Genomic DNA, 22,907 nt, shown 5'->3' with positions numbered 1-22,907 from the left:
TTCATGTAATTACCACCACAGTCAGGATATAGAACATTTCCAAAAAATCTCCCTTATTCTGCTCCTCTGTCCTCACATTCCCCCTGCCACTATCACTAATCCCTGGCAATCACTTACCTGTTCTTTATCACTATAATTCTGTCTTTTCTACAATGTCATATAAATGGAATCATAAAATATGTACCCTTCAGAGATGGACCTCTTTCACTTAGCATAATACCTTTGATGGTCATCGCAGTTGCTACTTTCCTACTAATAATCTGGTTCAGTTTCCCAGATAACAAAATTCTCATGGATGTTAGAAAATTCTCTTGGCTCTGTGGTAGGAGTCCCTGTTCCCTGTTTTGATGTCTTACATACCATTTTTTAAAAACAGGAGACATAGGTCAGAGCAAGTAGTTTCACACATTCTAGAGCTGAGAGCATTTCTATTCTAATTAGTGGAACATGAGAGTGAAATTGAAATTTTGCATTGGTGGAAAAGGTAAGTCTGAGAATGAAAGGGGAGATTTGGAAGAATGCCCCATTGGTAATGGACAGAATTGGAAAGAACAATTGTATGTTATTGTTGGAACTAGATTCTTTTAGTTCTTCAGAAATACAAATTTTCAATTGAATATTAGTTCATTTAATCACTTAATTCGATAAGTATTTATTGAACCTACTAAGTGACAGGTATTGTTGTAAACATATCTCTTCCACAGTATTTTTATTACATCAACATCTTTTATCCAATTAATATGTTATTACTGTTTTTTTTTAAACAGGTGTCAATTTTACAGCTCGATCAAGGTCATTCACTGTCTTACCTGTGCGCAGGTCAGAGAAGTCAACCATCATCTTGGCTGCTTCCCTGTGCTCAGTGGCCTCATGGCTGGCTCTATGCTGTCTGGTGTGCTGTTGGTTAAAGAAAAGCAAAAGCAGAAGTATGTAGATTTTTCTTTGGGCAATGAAAATATCAGTGGGGAAATGTTATAATGTATAATACACTAACATTTCTTTTTCTTTCCCCAAGATAAATTTTTTATGAAACTGTAACATATGGAACCAAACTATTCAGTTTATACAATAGAGACAAAGATTGCTTAACCTTAACTAATAATAGTGATAATGATGAGAGTATTTATTGAATATTCACTGTGGGCCAGGTTCTAAGTACCTTATATGCATGGATTTTTTAATCTTCATAACAACCCTTTGAAGTAGGATCTGTGTTATGGGCGTAGCATGAGGCACACAAAGGTTAAGTAACTTGCCCAAGGTCACACAATCAAGAAAAAGTCAGGCAGTTTGGCTCCAGATGCTACTCTCTAAAACACTATGTTCCACTGCCCAAGTAATCCTCCAAAAAGTAAGTTTAAGAAAGAAGGGAAAGGGATTCAGAAGAGGGAAGAGAATGTTTGGTGGGTTTTTTTCCCACCAAATGCTCGTAGGAGCATGGAAACTATATTCTTGAACATCTTCCCAGAAGCAGATCATATCTTTTAGACTGGGGACATGGAGCATCACTGAGGGAAAGAAGTTCTGGAAAGGAGGCTTCTTTCTATCTTTCTACTTTGCTCTTAGAGTGAGGGAGATAGAGGGGCAGGCCAAGTATTGGCAAGTCCCTGACTCCCCTCATCAGATTAGTGGATGAAACACTTGTGTGCTCAAACAAACGTGAGTACAAAAGAAGTGAGGCAAAGAGAGAAGTCAAAATAAAGAAAGGAAAGAGGAAGAAGCATGGAGCCACTGCCTGAAGACTCACAGTGCTTGGGTTCCTGAGAGATCTTGGGGGAGGGAAGCTCCGTACACTCTTTATTTTGAACCAAGCAGCAGTGTGATATACTTCCCTCTCTCCCTGTCCTGATGGGGCTGGCCAAACTGCAGGGAAACTCAAGGGTACCTTGTCTTTCTCAAGAAGAATGGGATCTCATCCTGAGTTGTTGCCTGTGATTTGTGGAAGGCAGGTTTTGGTCTTTGGGGTTCTTTTTTGGTTTTGGTTTTGTTTTGTTTTATTGACATATAATATTTGTTTCAGGGGTACAGGTCTGTGAATTATCAGTCTTACACAATTCACGGCACTCGCTGTAGCACATACCTTCCCCATTGCCCATAACCCAACCACCCTATTCCTCCCCCTCCCCTACCCCCAGTAACCCTCAATTTGTTTCCTGAGATTAAGTGTCTCTTATGATTTGTCTCCCTCCCTGGTCCCATCTTGTTTTACTTTTTTCCCCTCTCTTTCCCCCATGACCCCTTATCCAGCCTCTCAAATTCCTCATAACAGAGAGATCATATGATAATTGTCTTTTGGTCTTTGTTTTTACATCTCAAGTAGTGCGTTTGTGTGCATTTGTGTGTGTGTGTATGTGTGTGTGTGTGTGTTGATTTTTGGTTTGAAAGCAAAGACATTTCATAATTTTTAATTTCATGCAATTCTGTGATATATTCTACTTAATTCTCATCCTCCACTTTACCGCTAAGCCTACCAGCAATGGAGGAACCCCCACTAAGTTCTGCTCACCCATCTCCTTCCTTCTGTTCTCCAACTTATAGAGGAAGCTTCTTCCTGCAGTCTAACATACCATTCATTACCTTGGTATTCTCTTTTTCACTCTTTCAACTTTTCAATATCTGTGGACACATTTCTCTTTATTAAATTCACATATTTTCCGGGCTGCCTGGGTGGCTCACTGGGTTAAAGCCTCTGCCTTCAGCTCAGGTCGTAATCCCAGGGTCCTGGAATTGAGCCCCACATCAGGCTCTCTGCTTGGCAGGGAGCCTGCTTCCCTCTCTCTCTCTGCCTGCCTCTCTGTCTACCTGTGATCTCTGTCTGTCAGATAAATAAATAAAATTTTAAAAAATTTAAATTCACGTATTTTCCTGATTGGATGTAGACTTCTAACTTTCTTATAAAAATAAAAAGAGATCAGGAAACACTTTATGAAAAAAAAAAAAAGGTAAAAAAGGTAGAGTAACCAGTTCTGTATGAGTAATTTATATTTTCTTCTTTAAATCTTTCTGTGTTTTTCAAACTTCTAGGATTAGCATTCATTACTTTAGAATAATAAATATCATTCCCCATCTTCCTCATGGAACAGTATTCTCCATTGCTACACAGTCTGTGTCAGTAGTGTATGAAATTTTTATCTTGGGACCTTGTTCCCCTTTCAGTAATTATTGAAAACCCCAAAGAGATTTTGTCAATGTATGTTTATCTACTAATACTTCCAAATTAGAAGTTAAAAGAGCAAATGTAAAATTTTACTTATTTTCTTTAAAATAACAGTAATACATGCATTATATGTTAACATAATTATAATTTTTTATTTAAAATGATGTTTCCAAATATATATAATGAAAAGAGTGGCATTTTTATAAAATTCTTTAATGTCTGTCTTAAGAAAAGTCAGCTGTATTCTCTAGCAGCTTCCACATTACATTGGCTGCAATGTATTGTTTTTGCTGAAGTATGTGAAGAAAATCTATCCTCACACAAGTACAAGTAGAAGTGGAAGAGGAAGAGTATTTTAATAACATTCACAGATAATTGTGGATCATCTTCTTTGATACTGCACCCAGCCTGGCCAAGAGATAGTTACTTACAAGTACATTTCAATATACGTTCTATACTCTGTATATGAAAAACCACTAATCTATTATGGACTTTGAGTGGAGCTTTTACTTATGCATGATTTTGAAATATTATGCTTTAGCCATTTGGAAAAATATTGTTTCACTGAGTTATAAAAATTTTCCATAATTTTCTATAATTTTTTAAAAACTGCATTTGTTAATATCAACATTAAACTTTAAGAATTCAATATCTCTAAAACTTATAGTTGATAAAAGTTGTCCAAAATTTAAAATTTCCCATGAAAGCTTGAATTTTATCACTGGAAGAAACTATGGTCACTTGTTTCATGGAAGTTATAGGCTGGCTTCATTCACTTTAAAAAAACCTACCAAGTACCCAATAGGAATAACCAGAATCTATCTTTTATTCTTCCAAGTTCCTTCAATGTAAAAAATGTTGGGTTTGAAGTGGCAGGTGGTGAGAGGTTGGGAGAACCAGGTGGTGGGTATTGGAGAGGGCACGGATTGCATGGAGCACTGGGTCTGGTGCAAAAATAATGAATACTGTTATGCTGAAAATAAATTAAAAAAAATGTTGTTCCATGAAAAATCAGGATTTTAGCTAAACTCAATTGCTAAAGTGTTTTCCTTGAGAAAAATTATCATATGCCATGGCCTGGCGTCATTTGATTTTACATTACGAATTTTTTTTTATCCTCTGCCATTCAAACGGAAATAAAACTCTGAGAGCAAGGACCAGGTCTTTCTTACTTATTGTCTTTCCATTGCTTAGGACAGTTTCTGACATAAGCAATGTAAATACATTTTTGATTAAGATATTTAATAAATAGGGGCGCCTGGGTGGCTCAGTGGGTTAAGCCGCTGCCTTCGGCTCAGGTCATGATCTCAGCGTTCTGGGATCGAGTCCTGCATCGGGCTCTCTGCTCAGCAGGAAGCCTGCTTCCTCCTCCTCTCTCTCTGCCTACTTGTGATCTCTCTCTGTCAAATAAATAAATAAAATCTTTAAAAAAAAAGATATTTAATAAATAAATGAATAGAATATAAAAATCATCAGTCAAAAGTGGAAATCTTCAATCAAGAGCTCATATATGCACGATCTTTATGGATTGTACCAATGTGAATTTTCTGGTTTTCATTTCATATTATATAAGTTGTTAACAGTAGGGGAGGCTGGACAAGGATGCATGAATCCTTTAGTATATTTCTTTGCAACTTCCTGTGAATCTATCATTATTTCAAAATAAAAGGTTAAAGAGTATTGTAAAACTCTATACCAGCTCTGTCCAGTAAAAATATAACATGAACCACAAATGTGAGGCACATGATGCAATTTTCTAGTATCCTCTTAACCTAATATATCAACATTTATATTTAATAAATATAAAAATATTGGATATTTTACAGGTTCTTAAAATCAGGTATATATGTTACACTTACAGCACATCTTAACTCAAACTAGTCATATTTCAAGTGCTCCATAGCCATATATTATGGCTATTGTATAGTATAGTTTTATACCTTAAAGTTGCTGGTCAGTATATGGAGTTGTATTTCCTTATTTCTTAATCTCTGAATACATTATATGCATTCTCATATGCGTGTATCACAATCATTTTGTGGGGGCATACAAGAGAAGCATGTTGTCACTTAGGACCAGTTTACAAATAAAATGTTTTATTCTAAAAAACAAGAAACAGTCACATCTTTTTCTCATTAATCTAGAAATAAAAAGTGAAGATATTTCTGAATTCCAGACTAACAGCCAGAAGAATCATATCCACATCTCATCCAAACACCCAAGATCACAAGAGACTAAAAAGGAAGACGCCATGATGGGAGAAGGTGAGGTTGGAAAGTGGGGATGATTCCCGTAAGAGACATCCATCCTAGATGAGCTGTGGCCTCCCTCTCCCCATGGCTGTCAGTTTCTGGGTCAGTTTAGTTGTTAACCTCTTCTTTCATCTTTGTTACTTCCTCTCAAGGGAACTACACCCCAGCATAGGGGTACACAAGTCCAGCTGATTCACTCAGCTATTAACCAAGTCTTCAAGTTGGCATTTATATTTTTTTCTTAGTAGATGATAATTGGTTTAACATTTGAGTTTATTACATAGAGAAAGGGAAAACCAAAGTATAGGCATATAATCTTTCCCTTAGCTATTGCAAAGCTGCCAGTCTGGCAACACTATTGAATTTGGGAAATAAGACAGTAGAGTTGCCAAATACCAACTATGCAAATTAGATTGAATATGGAGCCCTTAAGAAATGAGTCAGCTTTGTTAAGCTCTGCTTTGTTGTTTAGTCATACTTTTAACAAAAATGTATTATTTGCTTACATTGTACATAAAACCTAGATAATTTTGCTTGTTATATTTTTAATTGCCATTGGACTTAGTGCCAAGCAAAGAAAAGGTAGGCATTTACTTCAGATCAATGCTTTCCCCGTGTCCTTCTAAAATACAGAAGACAGGAAGACTGTTGGCAGAACACAAGATGGATTTGCCACATGTGGATATGGTGTATGAAAAATAGTCATATAATTTCCATGGATCTGAAATGCTTTGAAGCACACTCTAAAGAGAATAATACTGCTATTTATTCTAAGCAGTAGTCAATATTCATGATATTGTCTGCTTGAGAAAGGGATATGAATCTTAATGGTTCTAGCATCAGGTTTAACTCAAAAATATCAACTCAATGTTGTTCTTCCTCTAACCAGTTCAATGGACTTTGGCTTGTGTGTGTGTGTGTGTGTGTGTGTGTGTGTCTGGTGTCTGTGTGTCTGTGTGTCTGTGTCTGTGTCTACCTGTGTGTGTGCATGTGTAAATATCAGTTTGTTTGCCTGTTTGAATTTTCCCGCTGGAGGAAATGAATTTATTTTTTAGAAATGTCCCAATGAATGATTCCTGTAAGAATCATTCTAGCCTGACCCTATACTGGAAGGTGGTGGTAGGATTGGAGTGGGTGGGTATGAGAAGAATGAAGACAGAGAGAAATGGACAGGAATTCCTTCTGGATTCCATCTAAGACTACATTAATTTTGGTTTCTAGAGACCTCTTGTCCATATTACTGCGTGCAAATTCAGAACAAGTGTTTGAAAATGCTCATCTGAACTCAGCACTTCAAGGAACAGCATGTTTAGCTGCATTCTTAAGCAAACAGCAAGAGTGATGTTAATCTCCCCCTAATCTAATATGGCTATCTACATGAATCTCAGTTGCCCCACTTAAATTAACTATATTAAGCAGTCCACAATGCCTGGGTGTTTTATTAAGGAACATTTTTTATCTGGTGCCTTATTAATAAATTATCAGGAATGAGATAAGGGACAAGGTTCCTGTGGAAAAGTTTAGATTGAAGAGATGGGTGTATCAAAGGCCATGTTATTTGGACATCCAGGTTAAAAATAGAAAGTTGTGTTGTATCCAAATCCTCCCCTAGGGGTCATAGCAGATTTGTTTCCTTATTTTCTAAGCTTTGTCCAAGTCTGAAGAGCATCTTCAAGGCAAGTAATGACACATCTCCTACTTTTCTTCAGAAATTATTACCAGCTATAAAACAACTGGTTACTGCTGGCTTCAGATAAGTTTGGTTTTATTTCATTATTTCCATGGCTCTTCAGTCTCCCTTTTGCCTCTTTTTCTAAACTTTTGGGATTGGCTATGTCTCTCCTGAGCACATAGCATTCACTAAGTACCACCTGGCACTAAAGTTTTTCAGCTGGTGGAATTGAGCATTTCCACTGTCCCGTAGGTTCAGACTGTAAACTCATCATGTTGCAGCTTTTACTAAAAATCACATAGATGCAATAGTGATAATAGAGTTACAATAGGGGAAGAAAGGAGTGGTGCATATATCCCTTGCATTTTATTGTTACCAGCCATCTGAGCTAGCTTTTCCAATTCATATCAGGCCTTGTCACTCTGCCAGTGAGAAGATCTAATGAATTGCCAGTGTTAGCTGGAGAGCTGAAGAATGGGACTGTTAACGGCATAAAAACCAAGAGTCAGGCAGACTTAGTTTAACCCTGACTCACCCGTTGACTTGCCTCCTGGCCTCAAGGAAGCGAACGATCCTCTCTGTGCCCATGCGATCCTTCCCTGGTAAAGTTCCCATATTAATACTGCCCACACATATGGTTGTTGTACAAATTGAGTGAGTTAATATCACTAAAGTGTGCAGAACAATCCCTGGCATATTGTATGTAATACATATGTGTTATCTGTTGTTGGTTCTTCTTGTTATTTAAAAGACAGAGCCTTCCAAGGCCTGACTCCATCCTATCCTTGTAATCTTACACTGCAATTCACCTTTTTGCTGCCTGCTCATACCCCCCACCCCATGCTAACTCACTCATTCTGGGACTTGTCTAAGACCTTCCCACCCATTAGCTTGCATGGTTTCTTCCAGTTGGATTGCTTGTCTTCACCTGTTAAAACCTTCTGAAACTTTTAAGCATCAGTTAACTGTGGTTTTTGTTGTGTTGTGTTATACGTATATTTATTTATATATGTATACATACATATAGTCTTCCCCAATCCCTCCTACTTCATTAAAAATTAGTATTTTCCTCCTTGTGTGTCAAGAATATTGAATGTGTGCTTCCATGGTAGTACTCATATTTTTTAGAAGTTATGGGTGGTTCTCCATTCCCACAGACCAGTGACTTTCTTTTTTTTTAAAGAATTTATTTATTTATTTGTCAAACAGAGAGAGCACAAGCAGGGGTAGTGCCAAGCAGAGGGGGAAGCAGGCTACCCTTTGAGCAGGAAGCTATTGTGAGACTTGATCTCAGGACCCTGGGATCATGACCTGGGCTAAAGGCAGACACGTAACCAACAGAGCCACCAGGCATCCCCAGGACAGCAGTTCCTAGCCAGGGTAATTTTGGCTTCCAGTTGGGATGAAAATCTCATCCTGGTTTTCTTGATTTTCCTGATCCTGATCCTGATTATCCTACTTTTAAAAATAAAAGCCTATGTCTCAGCAGCTCCCTCAGTACCAGACAAATTGGGACAGTGGTCATTCTATCTCTAGAAGACATTTGCAATGCCTGGAGACTTTTTTTTTTTTTTTTAAGAGGGAGAGCAAGCACATGGGTGAGAGTGCAGGGAGGAGGGGCAGAGAGAATCTTCAGCAAGGTCCGTGTCCAAAGCCAGACACAGGGCTTGATCCCAGGACCCTAAGATCAAGACCTGAGCTGAAATCAAGAGTTGGATACCCAACTGACTGAGCCACCTAGGCACCCCTAGGTGCTGGAGACATTTTTGTTGTCACAGTTGTCACAGGGAGGGGGAGATACTGCTGGAATCTGGTGAGAAGAGATCAGGGGCATTATAAACATCTTATAATGCACAGGACTACCCCACAATAAAGATTATTTGGCTTAAGATGTCAATAATGTTAAGGTTGAGAAACCCTGGCAGAAGCTATTATTTGTCTTTGTAACTTGTAGATGGGAGATGCTGGAATGACATAATAATAAATGCAGTTAGATTATGTCTCCGAGTAAATATTGAGTAAGTATTTATTTACCTCCTGATATTTATTTAGTACCTTATGAGATCTTTTCTGTATAGTTGCAAAGGGGTGATATCTGGTCCCCTGTCCTTGATGAGTTTGCAGTATGCAGGTTGACACAAAAAACCAATATTTGGGGGAAAATGAAAGAACAATTCTAGGCAACAAGCAATTAAATGTAAAGCAATCTAAGCAAACAATATGTATACAAAGAATTTATGGATGGGAGAGAACGCTCCAAGAGAGAAAGAATATCATTATCTTAAGTTACATGTTTACTCCCTCTAGCTCCTAAATCATATCACACTGTTTCAAATCCCATTTGCTAAGGGCTCGGTTGTCCAGTTTTATAGAAATGGTTTATAGAAATGCCAGGGAGGGAGCTTTGCCCTGTCAAAGCTCAATTTTGTACCATTCCTTTTCAACCATTCCCTTGGTCCCCTAATTTGGTTGATAGGGGGCAGATCTCCCAGGTGAGATACCTCAGAGTTATCTTTACCTCCTAGGGTTCCCCCTACCACCCTGTGCTCTTTTACCAAGTATAGCCAATTTCTCCTCTGCAATGTCTGGTTTCCACCTTATCCCACTCCCTTTCACAGCATATCTACCATTCAGTCTCAGCTAATAACCCCGTTATTGATGTCTAGTCTCTCACTCTTTCTTTTTTTTTTTGCAATTTTTTATTTTTTATAAACATGTATTTTTATCCCCAGGAGTACAGGTCTGTGAATCACCAGGTTTACACACTTCACAGCATTCACCAAAGCACATACCCTCCCCAGTGTCCATAATCCCACCCCCTTCGCCCAAACCCCCTCCCCCCAGCAACCCTCAGTTTGTTTTGTGAGATTAAGAGTCACTTAAGGTTTGTCTCCCTCCCAATTCCATCTTGTTTTATTGATTCTTCTTCTACCCACTTAAGCCCCCATGTTGCATCACCACTTCCTCATATCAGGGAGATCATATGATAGTTGTCTTTCTCTGCTTGACTTATTTCGCTAAGCATGATACGCTCTAGTTCCATCCATGTTGTCGCAAATGGCAAGATTTCATTTCTTTTGATGGCTGCATAGTATTCCATTGTGTATATATACCACATCTTCTTGATCCATTCATCTGTTGATGGACATCTAGGTTCTTTCCATAGTTTGGCTATTGTGGACATTGCTGCTATAAACATTCGGATGCATGTGCCCTTTCGGAACACTATGTTTGTATCTTTAGGGTAAATACCCAGTAGTGCAATTGCTGGATCATAGGGCAGTTCTATTTCCAACATTTTGAGGAACCTCCATGCTGTTTTCCAGAGTGGCTGCACCAGCTTGCATTCCCACCAACAGTGTAGGAGGGTTCCCCTTTCTCCGCATCCTCGCCAGCATCGGTCATTTCCTGACTTGTTGATTTTAGCCATTCTGACTGGTGTGAGGTGATATCTCATTGTGGTTTTGATTTGTATTTCCCTGATGCCGAGTGATATGGAGCACTTTTTCATGTGTCTGTTGGCCATCTGGATGTCTTCTTTGCAGAAATGTCTGTTCATGTCCTCTGCCCATTTCTTGATTGGATTATTTGTTCTTTGGGTGTTGAGTTTGCTAAGTTCTTTAAAGATTTTGGACACTAGTCCTTTATCTGATATGTCGTTTGCAAATATCTTCTCCCATTCTGTCAGTTGTCTTTTGATTTTGTTAACTGTTTCCTTTGCTGTGCAAAAGCTTTTGATCTTGATGAAATCCCAATAGTTCATTTTTGCCCCTGCTTCCCTTGCCTTTGGCGATGTTCCTAGGAAGATGTTGCTGCGGCTGAGGTCGAAGAGGTTGCTGCCTGTGTTCTCCTCAAGGATTTTGATGGATTCCTTTCGCACATTGAGGTACTTCATCCATTTTGAGTCTATTTTTGTGTGTGGTGTAAGGAAATGGTCCAATTTCATTTTTCTGCATGTGGCTGTCCAAATTTCCCAACACCATTTATTGAAGAGGCTGTCTTTTTTCCATTGGACATTATTTCCTGTTTTGTTGAAGATTAGTTGACCATAGAGCTGAGGGTCTATTTCTGAGCTCTCTATTCTGTTCCATTGATCTATGTGTCTGTTTTTGTGCCAGTACCATGCTGTTTTGATGATGACAGCTTTGTAATAGAGCTTGAAGTCCGGAATTGTGATGCCACCAACTTTGGCTTTATTTTTCAATATCCCTTTGGCTATTCAAGGTCTTTTCTGGTTCCATATAAATTTTAGAATTATTTGTTCCATTTCTTTGGAAAAGATGGATGGTACTTTGATAGGAATTGCATTAAATGTGTAGATTGCTTTAGGTAGCATAGACATTTTCACAATATTTATTCTTCCCATCCAGGAGCATGGAACATTTTTCCATTTCTTTGTGTCTTCCTCAATTTCTTTCATGAGTACTTTATAGTTTTCTGAGTATAGATTCTGTGCCTCTTTGTTTAGGTTTATTCCTAGGTATCTTATGGTTTGGGGTGCAATTGTAAATGGGATTGACTCCTTAATTTCTCTTTCTTCTGTCTTGCTGTTTGTGTAGAGAAATGCAACTGATTTCTGTGCATTGATTTTATATCCTGACACTTTACTGAATTCCTGTATAAGTTCTAGCAGTTTTGGAGTGGAGTCTTTTGGGTTTTCCACATATAGGATCATATCATCTGCAAAGAGTGATAATTTGACTTCTTCTTTGCCGATTTGGATGCCTTTAATTTCCTTTTGTTGTCTGATTGCTGAGGCTAGGACCTCTAGTACTATGTTGAATAGCAGTGGTGATAATGGACATCCCTGCCATGTTACTGACCTTAGCGGAAAAGCTTTCAGTTTTTCTCCATTGAGAATGATATTTGCGGTGGGTTTTTCATAGATGGCTTTGATGATATTGAGGTATGTGCCCTCTATCCCTACACTTTGAAGAGTTTTGATCAGGAAGGGATACTGTACTTTGTCAAATGCTTTTTCAGCATCTATTGAGAGTATCATATGGTCCTTGTTCTTTCTTTTATTGATGTGTTTTATCACATTGACTGATTTGCAGATGTTGAACCAACCTTGCAGCCCTGGACTAAATCCCACTTGGTCGTGGTGAATAATCCTTTTAATGTACTGTTGAATCCTATTGGCTAGTATTTTGTTGAGAATTTTCGCATCTGTGTTCATCAAGGATATTGGTCTATAGCTCTCTTTTTTGATGGGATCCTTGTCTGGTTTTGGGATCAAGGTGATGCTGGCCTCATAAAATGAGTTTGGAAGTTTTCCTTCCATTTCTATTTTTCGGAACAGTTTCAGGTAGGAATTAGTTCTTCTTTAAATGTTTGGTAGAATTCCCCCGGGAAGCCGTCTGGCCCTGGGCTTTTGTTTGTTTGGAGATTTTTAATGACTGTTTCAATCTCCTTACTGGTTATGGGTCTGTTCAGGCTTTCTATTTCTTCCTGGTTCAGTTGTGGTAGTTTATATGTTTCTAGGAATGCATCCATTTCTTCCAGATTGTCAAAGTTGTTGGCGTAGAGTTGCTCATAGTATGTTCTTATAATAGTTTGTATTTCTTTGGTGTTAGTTGTGATCTCTCCTCTTTCATTCATGATTTTATTTATTTGGGTCCTTTCTCTTTTCTTTTTGATAAGTCTGGCCAGGGGCGTATCAATTTTATTAATTCTTTCAAAGAACCAGCTCCTAGTTTTGTTGATTTGTTCTATTGTTTTTTTGGTTTCTATTTCATTGATTTCTGCTCTGATCTTTATGATTTCTCTTCTCCTGCTGGGCTTAGGGTTTCTTTCTTGTTCTTTCTCCAGCTCCTTTAGGTGTAGGGTTAGGTTGTGTACCTGAGACCTTTCTTGTTTCTTGAGAAAGTCTTGTACCGCTATATATTTTCCTCTCAGGACTGCCTTTGTCGTGTCCCACAGAGTTTGAACCATTGTATTTTCATTATCATTTGTTTCCATGATTTTTTTCAATTCTTCTTTAATTTCCCGGTTGACCCATTCATTCTTTAGAAGGATACTGTTTAGTCTCCATGTATTTGGGTTCTTTCCAAACTTCCTCTTGTGGTTGAGTTCTAGCTTTAGAGCATTGTGGTCTGAAAATATGCAGGGAATAATCCCAATCTTTTGATACCGGTTGAGTCCTGATTTAGGACCGAGGATGTGATCTATTCTGGAGAATGTTCCATGTGCACTAGAGAAGAATGTGTATTCTGTTGCTTTGGGATGAAATGTTCTGAATATATCTGTGATGTCCATCTGGTCCAGTGTGTCACTTAAGGCCTTTATTTCTTGATGATCTTTTGCTTGGATGATCTGTCCATTTCAGTGAGGGCAGTGTTAAAGTCCCCTACTATTATTCTATTATTGTTGATGTGTTTCTTTGATTTTGTTAATAATTGGTTTATATAGTTGGCTGCCCCCACATTGGGGGCATAGATATTTAAAATTGTTAGATCATCTTGTTGGACAGACAGACCCTTTGAGTATGATGCAGTGTCCTTCCTCATCTCTTATTATAGTCTTTGGCTTAAAATCTAATTGATCTGATATAAGGATTGCCACTCCTGCTTTCTTCTGATGTCCATTAGCATGGTAAATTGTTTTCCACCCCCTCACTTTAAATCTGGAGGTGTCTTCGGGCTTAAAAATGAGTTTCTTGGAGGCAACATATAGATGGGTTTTGTTTTTTTACCCATTCTGATACCCTGTGTCTTTTGATTGGGGCATTTAGCCCATTAACATTCAGGGTAACTATTGAGAGATATGAATTTAGTGGCATTGTATTGCCTGTAAGGTGACTGTTACTGTATATGGTCTTTGTTCCTTTCTTATCTACCACCTGTAGGCTCTCTCTTTGCTTAGAGGACCCCTTTCAATATTTCCTGTAGAGCTGGTTTTGTGTTTGCAAATTCTTTCAGTTTTTGTTTGTCCTGGAAGCTTTTAATCTCTCCTATTTTCAATGATAGCCTAGCTGGATATAGTATTCTTGGCTGCATGTTTTTCTCATTTAGTGCTCTGAAAATATCATGCCAGCTCTTTCTGGCCTGCCAGGTCTCTGTGGATAAGTCAGCTGCCAATCTAATAGTTTTACCATTGTATGTTACAGACTTCTTTTCCTGGGCTGCTTTCAGGATTTTCTCTTTGTCACTGAGACTTGTAAATTTTACTATTAGGTGATGGGGTGTGGGCCTATTCTTATTGATTTTGAGGGGCGTTCTCTGAACCTCCTGAATTTTGATGCTCGTTCCCTTTGCCATATTGGGGAAATTCTCCCCAATAATTCTCTCCAGTATACTTTCTGCTCCCCTCTCTCTTTCTTCTTCTTCTGGAATCCCAATTATTCTAATGTTGTTTCATCTTATGGTGTCACTTATCTCTCAAATTCTCCCCTCATGGTCCAGTAGCTGTTTGTCACTCTTTTACTCAGCTTCTTTATTCTCTGTCATTTGGTCTTCTATATCACTAATTCTTTCTTCTGCCTCATTTATCCTAGCAGTGAGAGCCTCCATTTTTTATTGCACCTCATTAATAGCTTTTTTTGGTTTCAACTTGGTTAGATTTTAGTTCTTTTATTTCTCCAGAAAGGGCTTTTATATCTCTCGAGAGGGTTTCTCTAATATCTTCCATGCCTTTTTCGAGCCTGGCTAGAACCTTGAGAATTGTCATTCTGAACTCTAGATCTGACATATTACCAATGTCTGTATTGAATAGGTCCCTAGCCGTCGGTACTGCCTCTTGTTCTTTTGTTTTGTGGTGAATTTTTCCGTCTTGTCATTTTGTCCAGATAAGAGTATATGAAGGAGCAAGTAAAATGCTAAAAGAGTGGCAACAACCCTAGGAAAATATGCTTTAACCAAATCAGAAGAGATCCCAAATCGTGAGTGGGGAGAAAGGGGATAAAAAGAGGTTCAAATAGGAAGAAAGAAAAAAAAAAAGAAAAGAAAAGAAAAAAGAGAAAGTAAAGAAAAGAATTAAAAAAAGAAAACGAATAAAGAAAAAAATATATATTTGATAAACTAGTTAAAAAACGTTAAAAAAGAAAAGGGTAAAAGTTAAAAAAAATTTTTTACCAGAAGGCGAGGAAAAAAAAAATGAAAAAGAAAAAAATTAAATTAACTACAAGACTAAAAAAAATCACAGGGAGAAAGCCATGAGTTCCGTGCTTTGCTTTCTCCTCCTTGGAATTCTGCTGCTCCCCTTGGTATTGAAACCGCACTCCTTGGTAGGTGAACTTGGTCTTGGCTGGATTTCTTGTTGATCTTCTGGGGGAGGGGCCTGGTATAGTGATTCTCAAGTGTCTTTGCCCCAGGCGGAATTGCACCACCCTTACCAGGGGCCGGGCTGAGTAATCCGCTAGGGTTTGCTTTCAGGAGCTTTTTTTCCCTGAGTGCTTTCCGTAGAGTTCCGGAGGACGGGAATACAAATGGCGTGCTCCTGGTCTCCGGCCCAGAGGAGCCGAGAGCCCGTGGCCCCACTCCTCAGTGCGCCCTCAGAGAACAGCGCCCAGTTACTCCCGTCTGCCTGACCTCTGGCCGCGCTCCGAGCTCACCGAGCCTGTGGCCGGTTCAAGGTAACACCGAGCTGTGAGCTTACTGTCAGCTCTGTCTCTGTAGCCTGTTTTCCCGTTCCAATACCCGCAACCTCTGTGACACTCAGACACCCCCGATCCTTCTGTGACCCTGCGGGACCTGAGGCCATGCTGACCCCGCGTGGGCTTCGCCCCCGTTTAGCCTCTGGAGCGATGTCCCTCAGTGGAACAGACTTTTTTTTTTTTTTCTTTTTTTTAATTTTTTATTTTTTATAAACATATATTTTTATCCCCAGGGGTACAGGTCTGTGAATCACCAGGTTTACACACTTCACAGCACTCACCAAAGCACATACCCTCCCCAATGTCCATAATCCCACCCCCTTCTCTCAAACCCCCTCCCCCCTGCAACCCTCAGTTTGTTTTGTGAGATTAAGAGTCACTTATGACTTTTAAAAGTCCCGATTTTGTGCTCCATTGCTCCGCTGCTTGCCGGGAGCCAGCCCCTCCCCCCGGGGTCTATCTTCCCGTCGCTTTGGATTCACTTCTCCTCTAGTCCTACCTTTCAGAAAGTGGTTGTTTTTCTGTTTCCAGAATTGCTGTTCTTCTTCTCTTTGATCTGCCGATGGATTTGCAGGTGTTTGCAATCTTTAGATAAGCCATCTAGCTGATCTCCTGCTAGCTGAAGTAGTCTCAGCCTGCTACTTCTCTGCCATCTTGACTCCTGAGTCCCTGGTTATCTATTTTCATAATCCCTTCCCAAATTCAATTGGTCAAACAGAGCTCTGAGGCTGCAGAATTGTTCCTGTGAAAGTAGGGGAGTAAAAACCTTTCCCCCTCTCACTCTTTCTTTTCCCTCCAGGACAATATTCCCCATACACAATTAGTTTTCCCAGCCTCAAAATGACCTTCTTCAATGTATCCACACATTTAAAGTCTCCATTCCTTCCTATCCCAGATCAAATTCTTCTCCTTTTCATTTTTTTTTTTCTTAGATGGAAGGAATAATCCCCTTCTCTCAAATTTGATAACATTTCCATCTTGTTCACTTAACACCATATATATATATATATATATATATATATATATATATATATATTCATAAAAGTTTTGTATCTCTTCTAATTCTAGCAACACTGTTACCATAGGGCATTAGGATATTAAACCACTTATAATTATTGTTGTTGAGTGAACAATGAAGATAGAGAGGAAATGAGACCCCTTCCTGCCTTTCCCCCTCTTTAGAGAATGCTGGATTCTAGCAGTTTTTCAATGGCTATAAAAAAGTCCCCTTATCTCTTCTAAAAGAGATGTGGACAGTTTATTTGGGTTCACAAAATTAACAATAGGATAATGACTATACATCTTTGGGGTCCTAACAATAGGGAAAATGTGACTTCTAACTTCCAGAGAAAATGTTTTCTAGGGCCATTTTGCTTTCCTTGCTACTGCCTTTGTCTTTATGGGACAGCTACCACTACAGAACTCAGTGTTGCCTTCTCCTGAGCAAACATCGATTTTTGGCCACTGACCACCTTTTTTTTTTTTCTTTTTTATGAAATCCATGTACCCAATGTTGGGAATTGAAAATTGACATGTAAAAATGGCAAGATATTAAGGATGTGTGAGTATAACCATTAACTTCAGGAATTTATGTCTCCCACTTTAGAGTCCTGTTCACTATAGATGGTATATTTTGTGAATGTAAAATAGAACAGATTGTCAGTTTACCTTTATAGGTACAAATCTGTAAGAATGACAGGGAGAAGGGAGAAGAGAGATGGTCTCAGGATGTCCAGAAGTAGGGAAAACCAAAGCAGCTCAGGACTACAGATTGTCCCAAGTTTCCAAGAAGGTAAAACCATATTTGGAAATTATTAATAAAGAACATACCCATGTCATATAATTAAAAATATATGAACACTTCCTAATTTAAAAATATGAGCAAATGAAAATAAAATATTGAAATAAATAAATAAATAAATGAAAATAAAAAATAAATAAAGTCTAGCACTTAATTCCTTAAGAAAACTTTTAAAATAGGAATATTTTTTAAAATACCAGGAATAAGAGTCTTCCTGCTAAATAAGATGGAGAGTTCCAATGCTCTTTGCAATCAAGATCCAATATCATGTTTAACAATGGAATATTAGAAGCAGTACTACTAACATGAATACACCACAACTTCATAACATATATTTTAGAATGCTAGAAAATGCAGGTATAAAAACAAAATTAAGGCAATGTTAGAGAAAATATGTGATGGTTCACAATTGATATAACTGTTCAATAGTAACTTAAAAGATTTCAATGATTAACTGCTGTAATTTATAAGTTATTTGAGTAGCTTACTCAAAAATTATGTCAGTTTATGGAAAAATAATATTGTATAAGCCAGTGGTATAGTTATGAAACATACTGAAATGCATAATAGCAACTAAAAAATATGCTGTCTGGGAAAACAATCTTAAAAAGAGATATATTGGACTTATATAAAAAATAAACAATATTCTATTGAATTGTTTAAAGGGGAGACTTGATTACATAAGAAATTGCAACATGTTTCTAACTAGATTGACTAATATTACAAAGACATCAGTAGTTCCTAAATTAATTTTGGTTAAATGCATCTATACTCATTTTATACTGAATAAAAGAGCATAAGATGATTCTGAAGTTCTTCAGAAAATATAGATCATATAAAGAATCATGTCATCTGCAAAGAGAGAGAGTTTGACTTCTTCATTACCGATTTGGATACCTTTTATTTCTCTTTGTTGTCTGATTGCTGTTGCTAGGACTTCTAATACTATGTTGAACAAGAGTGGTGAGAGTGGGCATCCTTGTCGTGTTCCTGATCTCAATGGGAAGGCTGCAAGCTTTTTCCCATTGAGGATGATATTTGCTGTGGGTCTTTCATAGATAGATTTGATGAAGTTCAGGAATGTTCCTTCTATCCCTATACTTTGAAGCATTTTAATCAGGAAGGGATGCTGGATTTTGTCAAATGCTTTTTCTGCATCAATTGAGAAGATCATGTGGTTCTTCTCTCTTCTCTTATTAATTTGTTCTATCACATTGATTGATTTGCAAATGTTGAACCATCCTTGTAGCCCAGGCATGAATACCATCTGGTCATGGTGGATAATCTTTTTAATGTGCTGTTGGATCCTGTTTGCTAGGATCTTGTTGAGAATCTTAGCATCCATATTCATCAGTGATATTGGTCTGAAATTCTCCTTTTTGGTAGGGTCTTTGCCTGGTTTGGGGATCAGGGTAATGCTGGCTTCATAGAAAGAGTCTGGAAGTTTTCCTTCTGCTTCAATTTTTTGAAACAGAATAGGTGTTATTTCTTCTTTGGAAGTTTGGTAGAATCCCCCAGGGAATCCATCAGGTCCTGGGCTCTTGTTTTTTGGGAGGTTTTTGATCACTGCTTCAATCTCGTTACTAGATATTGGTCTATTCAGGTTGTAAATTTCTTCCTGGTTCAATTTTGGGGGTTTATAGCTTTCCAGGAATGCATCCATTTCATATAGGTTGTTTAGCTTATTGGCATATAACAGTTGCTAATAACTTCTGATGATTGTTTCTACTTCCTTGGTGTTTGTTGTGATCTCTTCCTTTTCATTTATAATTTTATGAATTTGAGCTTTCTCTCTTTTCTTTTGGATTAGTGTGGCCAATGGTTTATCGATCTTATTGATTCTTTCAAAAAACCAGCTTCTAGTTTTATTGATACGTTCTACCGTATCTCTGGTTTCTATCTCATTGATCTCAGCTCTAATCTTAATTATTTCCCTTAGTGTGGAGTTGGTTTGATTTGTTGTTGATTCTCTAGTTCTTTAAGGTGTAGAGACAGCTGGTGTGTTCTGGATTTTTCAATTTTTTTGAGGAATGCTTGGATGGCTCTGTATTTCCCCCTTAGGACCGCCCTTGCTGTATCCCCAAACTACTAGAACTCATACAACAATTCAGCAACGTGGCAGGATACAAAATCAATGTACAGAAATCAGTGGCTTTCTTATACACTAATAATGAAAATACAGAAAGGGAAATTAGAGAATTGATTCCATTTACTATAGCAACAAGAACCATAAGATACCTGGGAATAAATCTAATCAAAGAGGTAAAGGATCTGTATTCAAGGAACTACAGAACACTAATTAAAGAAATTGAAGAAGACACAAAAAGATGGAAGATCATACCATGCTCTTGGATCGGAAGAATAAACATTATTAAAATGTCTATACTGCCTCGAGCAATCTATATTTTTAATGCTATTCCGATCAAAATTCCACCGGTATTCTTCAAAGAGCTGGAGCAAATAATCCAAAAATTTGTATGGAATCAGAAGAGACCCCAAATGGCTAAGGAAATGTTGAAAAACAAAAATAAAATGGGGGGCATCACGTTACCTGATTTCAAGCTTTACTACAAAGCTGTGATCACCAAGACAGCATGGTACTGGCATAAAAACAGACACATAGACCAGTGGAACAGAATAAAGAGCCCAGTTATGGACCTTCAACTCTATGGTCAAATAATTTTTGACAAAACAGGAAAAAATATACAGATAGTCTCTTCAATAAATGGTGCTGGAAAACTGGGCAGCTATATGTAGAAGAATGAAACTTGACCATTCTCTTACACGTACACAAAGATAAACTCAAAATGGATAAAAGGCCTCAATGTGAGACAGGAATCCATCAGAATCCTAGAGGAGAACATAGGCAGTAATCTCTTCGATATCAGCCACAACAACTTCTTTCAAGATATGTCCCAAAGGCAAAGGAAACAAAAGCAAAAATGAACTTTTGGGACTTCATCAAAATCAAAAGCTTCTGCACAGCAAAGGAAACCGTCAAGAAAACAAAGAGGCAACCCATGGAATGGGAGAAGATATTTGCAAATGACAGTACAGATAAAAGGTTGATATCCAGGATCTATAAAGAACTCCTCAAACTCAACACACACAAAACAGACAATTGTATCAAAAAATGGGCAGAAGATATGAACAGACACTTCTCCAATGAAGACATACAAATGGCTATCAGACACATGAAAAAATGTTCATCATCACTAGCCATCAGGGAGATTCAATTAAAACTACATTGAGATATCACCTTACACCAGTTAGAATGGCCAAAATTAGCAAGACAGGAAACAACATGTGTTGGAGGGGATGTGGAGAAAGGGAAACCCTCTTCCACTGTTGGTAGGAATGCAAGTTGGTGTAGCCTCTTTGGAGAACAGTGTGGAGATTCCTCAAGAAATTATACATAGAACTTTCCTATGACCCTGCAATTGCACTACTGGGTATTTACCCTGAAGATACAGATGTCATGAAAAGAAGGGCCATCTGTACCCCAATGTTTATAGCAGCAATGGCCACGGTCGCCAAACTGTGGAAAGAACTAAAATGCCCTTCAACGGACAAATGGATAAGGAAGATGTGGTCTCTCTCTCTTATGCCTCCATCAGAAAAGACGAATACTCAACTTTTGTAGCAACATGGACAGGACTGGAAGAGATTATGCTGAGTGAAATAAGTCAAGCAGAGAGAGTCAATTATCATATAGTTTCACTTATTTGTGGAGCATAACGAATAGCATGGAGGACATGGGGAGATAGAGAGGAGAAGGGAGTTGGGGGAAATTGGAAGGGGAGGTGAACCATGAGAGACTATGGACTCAGAAACAATCTGAGGGTTTTGAAGGGGTGGGGGTGGGAGGTTGGGTACCAGGTGGTAGGTATTATGGAGGGCACGGATTGCATGGAGCACTGGGTGTGGTACAAAAACAATGAATACTGTTATGCTGAAAATAAATTTAAAAAAAAATTAAAAAAAAAAAGAAAATATAGATCAATGACATAAAGCCAATTTTTTATAAGAAATTGATTTTTATGGCAGCAGTGATGGGTAGCTCAAAGGAATAATATTTAGCTTGCTACTTTTAAGGCAGTGTGATACTGACAGAAGAATATTTGGAGATATTAGTGCAAATAAAATTCAACTAAATATAAATATTAGACATACAAGTATAACATGATAAAAGAAATAATGAAAATAAAGGAAAACAAATGTTAGTCTATAAACAGAGTTAGTAAATTTGACTATTTAGAACACTTCTCAAACTAGGTTCACACTTCAAAAAATACAACAGTGTGGGGCACCTGGGTGGCTCAGTCACAAGTGTCCGACTCTTGGTTTCAGCTCAGGTGATCTCAGGATTATGAGATTGAGCCCCAGGTCAGGCTCCACACTCAGCAGGGACTCTGCCTGAGATTCTCTCTTTTCTTCTCCCTTTGCCCCTCCCCACCTTCACTGGCATTTGTTCTCTCTCTCTCTCTCTCTCAAAAAAAAAAAAAAAATACACCAAAGTAAACTCCATATGGATTAATGAGTTAAATCAGGTTTACTGAAGCATATCCATTGCTGGAATATTATAAAAACACTAAAATGGAAATCAATCATAATATAATATGGGACTAAATGCATTTTTCCCTTCAACTTTTTAAAATTTCCATACTTTCTGATTTCCCATACATTTCTTATTAAAAATATATGATAAATTTTCACTTAAAGAAATAAATAATCTAGATTAACTAATCTTAATTATTACATATGCCTTCTTTAATATGTGGACAGGACTGTTGCCCTTATTAACAAATGAGAAACCCAAGTGGAGTGCATTCTTTCTGTTGGTTGGTCAACTATCCTTCTGTCTGTTTCAGATCCTACTTCAGCTCCAGGTGATTATATTTAAACTTCTGTGCTGAAACCAGTTCATCCGACACAGAATGCAGGACATGGAGACTAGGCTGGGAAAAATGAGCAGTGAGGGTGGTGGGAGGGGGAGGAGAGATTCATTGCTAATGTTCCCCTTACAAAAGGAGCCAGTAGCAGTACCCATACAAATTTAAAGTAGTCACAGGAACACCATATACTTGTTGCCCAAGAAAGTTTTGGAAAACAAAAGAGGTAAAGGATAGCTGGAAAAGATATAGCTGTTTATGATGAATTGGACCCAAAACCACTAGCTGAAAAGATCCAAAACCATCGAGTCTTCCTTTTCATAGAAAAGGGATATATGTTTCCATATTTTATCCCATTCTTCCTGAAACTCGATCAAACCCACCAATGGGACTCTAGGTGTCATGGTGCGGCCATTTGATATCTTATCTCTCCATTTTAATGGGGACTTACCAACAAGGTGGAGGTAGAAGAGAGACATGCCAATTCATATGTTTTGATATTCACTATTCTTCCTTCCCTAAAACCCAAACATTCAGCTG

The 22,907-nt window shown here is 38.0% G+C and overlaps 1 protein-coding gene across 15 annotated transcripts in view; it reads left to right on the top strand.

Moving 5' to 3' along the window:
• PKHD1 (PKHD1 ciliary IPT domain containing fibrocystin/polyductin) overlaps positions 1-22,907 on the top strand; it is a 485,802-nt gene that overhangs the window by 444,824 nt on the left and 18,071 nt on the right. For 12 of the 15 annotated variants that reach the window (XM_082729339.1, XM_082729341.1, XM_082729340.1 and 9 more), the window contains 2 exons: positions 768-926; positions 5,302-5,421. The exons of 1 other annotated variant lie outside the window; for it this stretch is intronic. In XM_082729339.1, coding sequence (XP_082585465.1) covers positions 768-926; positions 5,302-5,421 — 279 coding nt within the window. The remainder of the gene's footprint in view (positions 1-767; positions 927-5,301; positions 5,422-22,907) is intronic. 2 more of the 15 variants (XM_082729355.1, XM_082729353.1) reach the window with 2 other exon arrangements.

The sequence above is a fragment of the Mustela nivalis genome, assembly GCF_964662115.1.
Source record: "Mustela nivalis genome assembly, chromosome: 5".
NCBI classification, from domain to species: domain Eukaryota; kingdom Metazoa; phylum Chordata; class Mammalia; order Carnivora; family Mustelidae; genus Mustela; species Mustela nivalis.
Note: the sequence above shows the minus strand (reverse complement) of the source record. Positions and strands in the feature narration are given on the sequence as shown.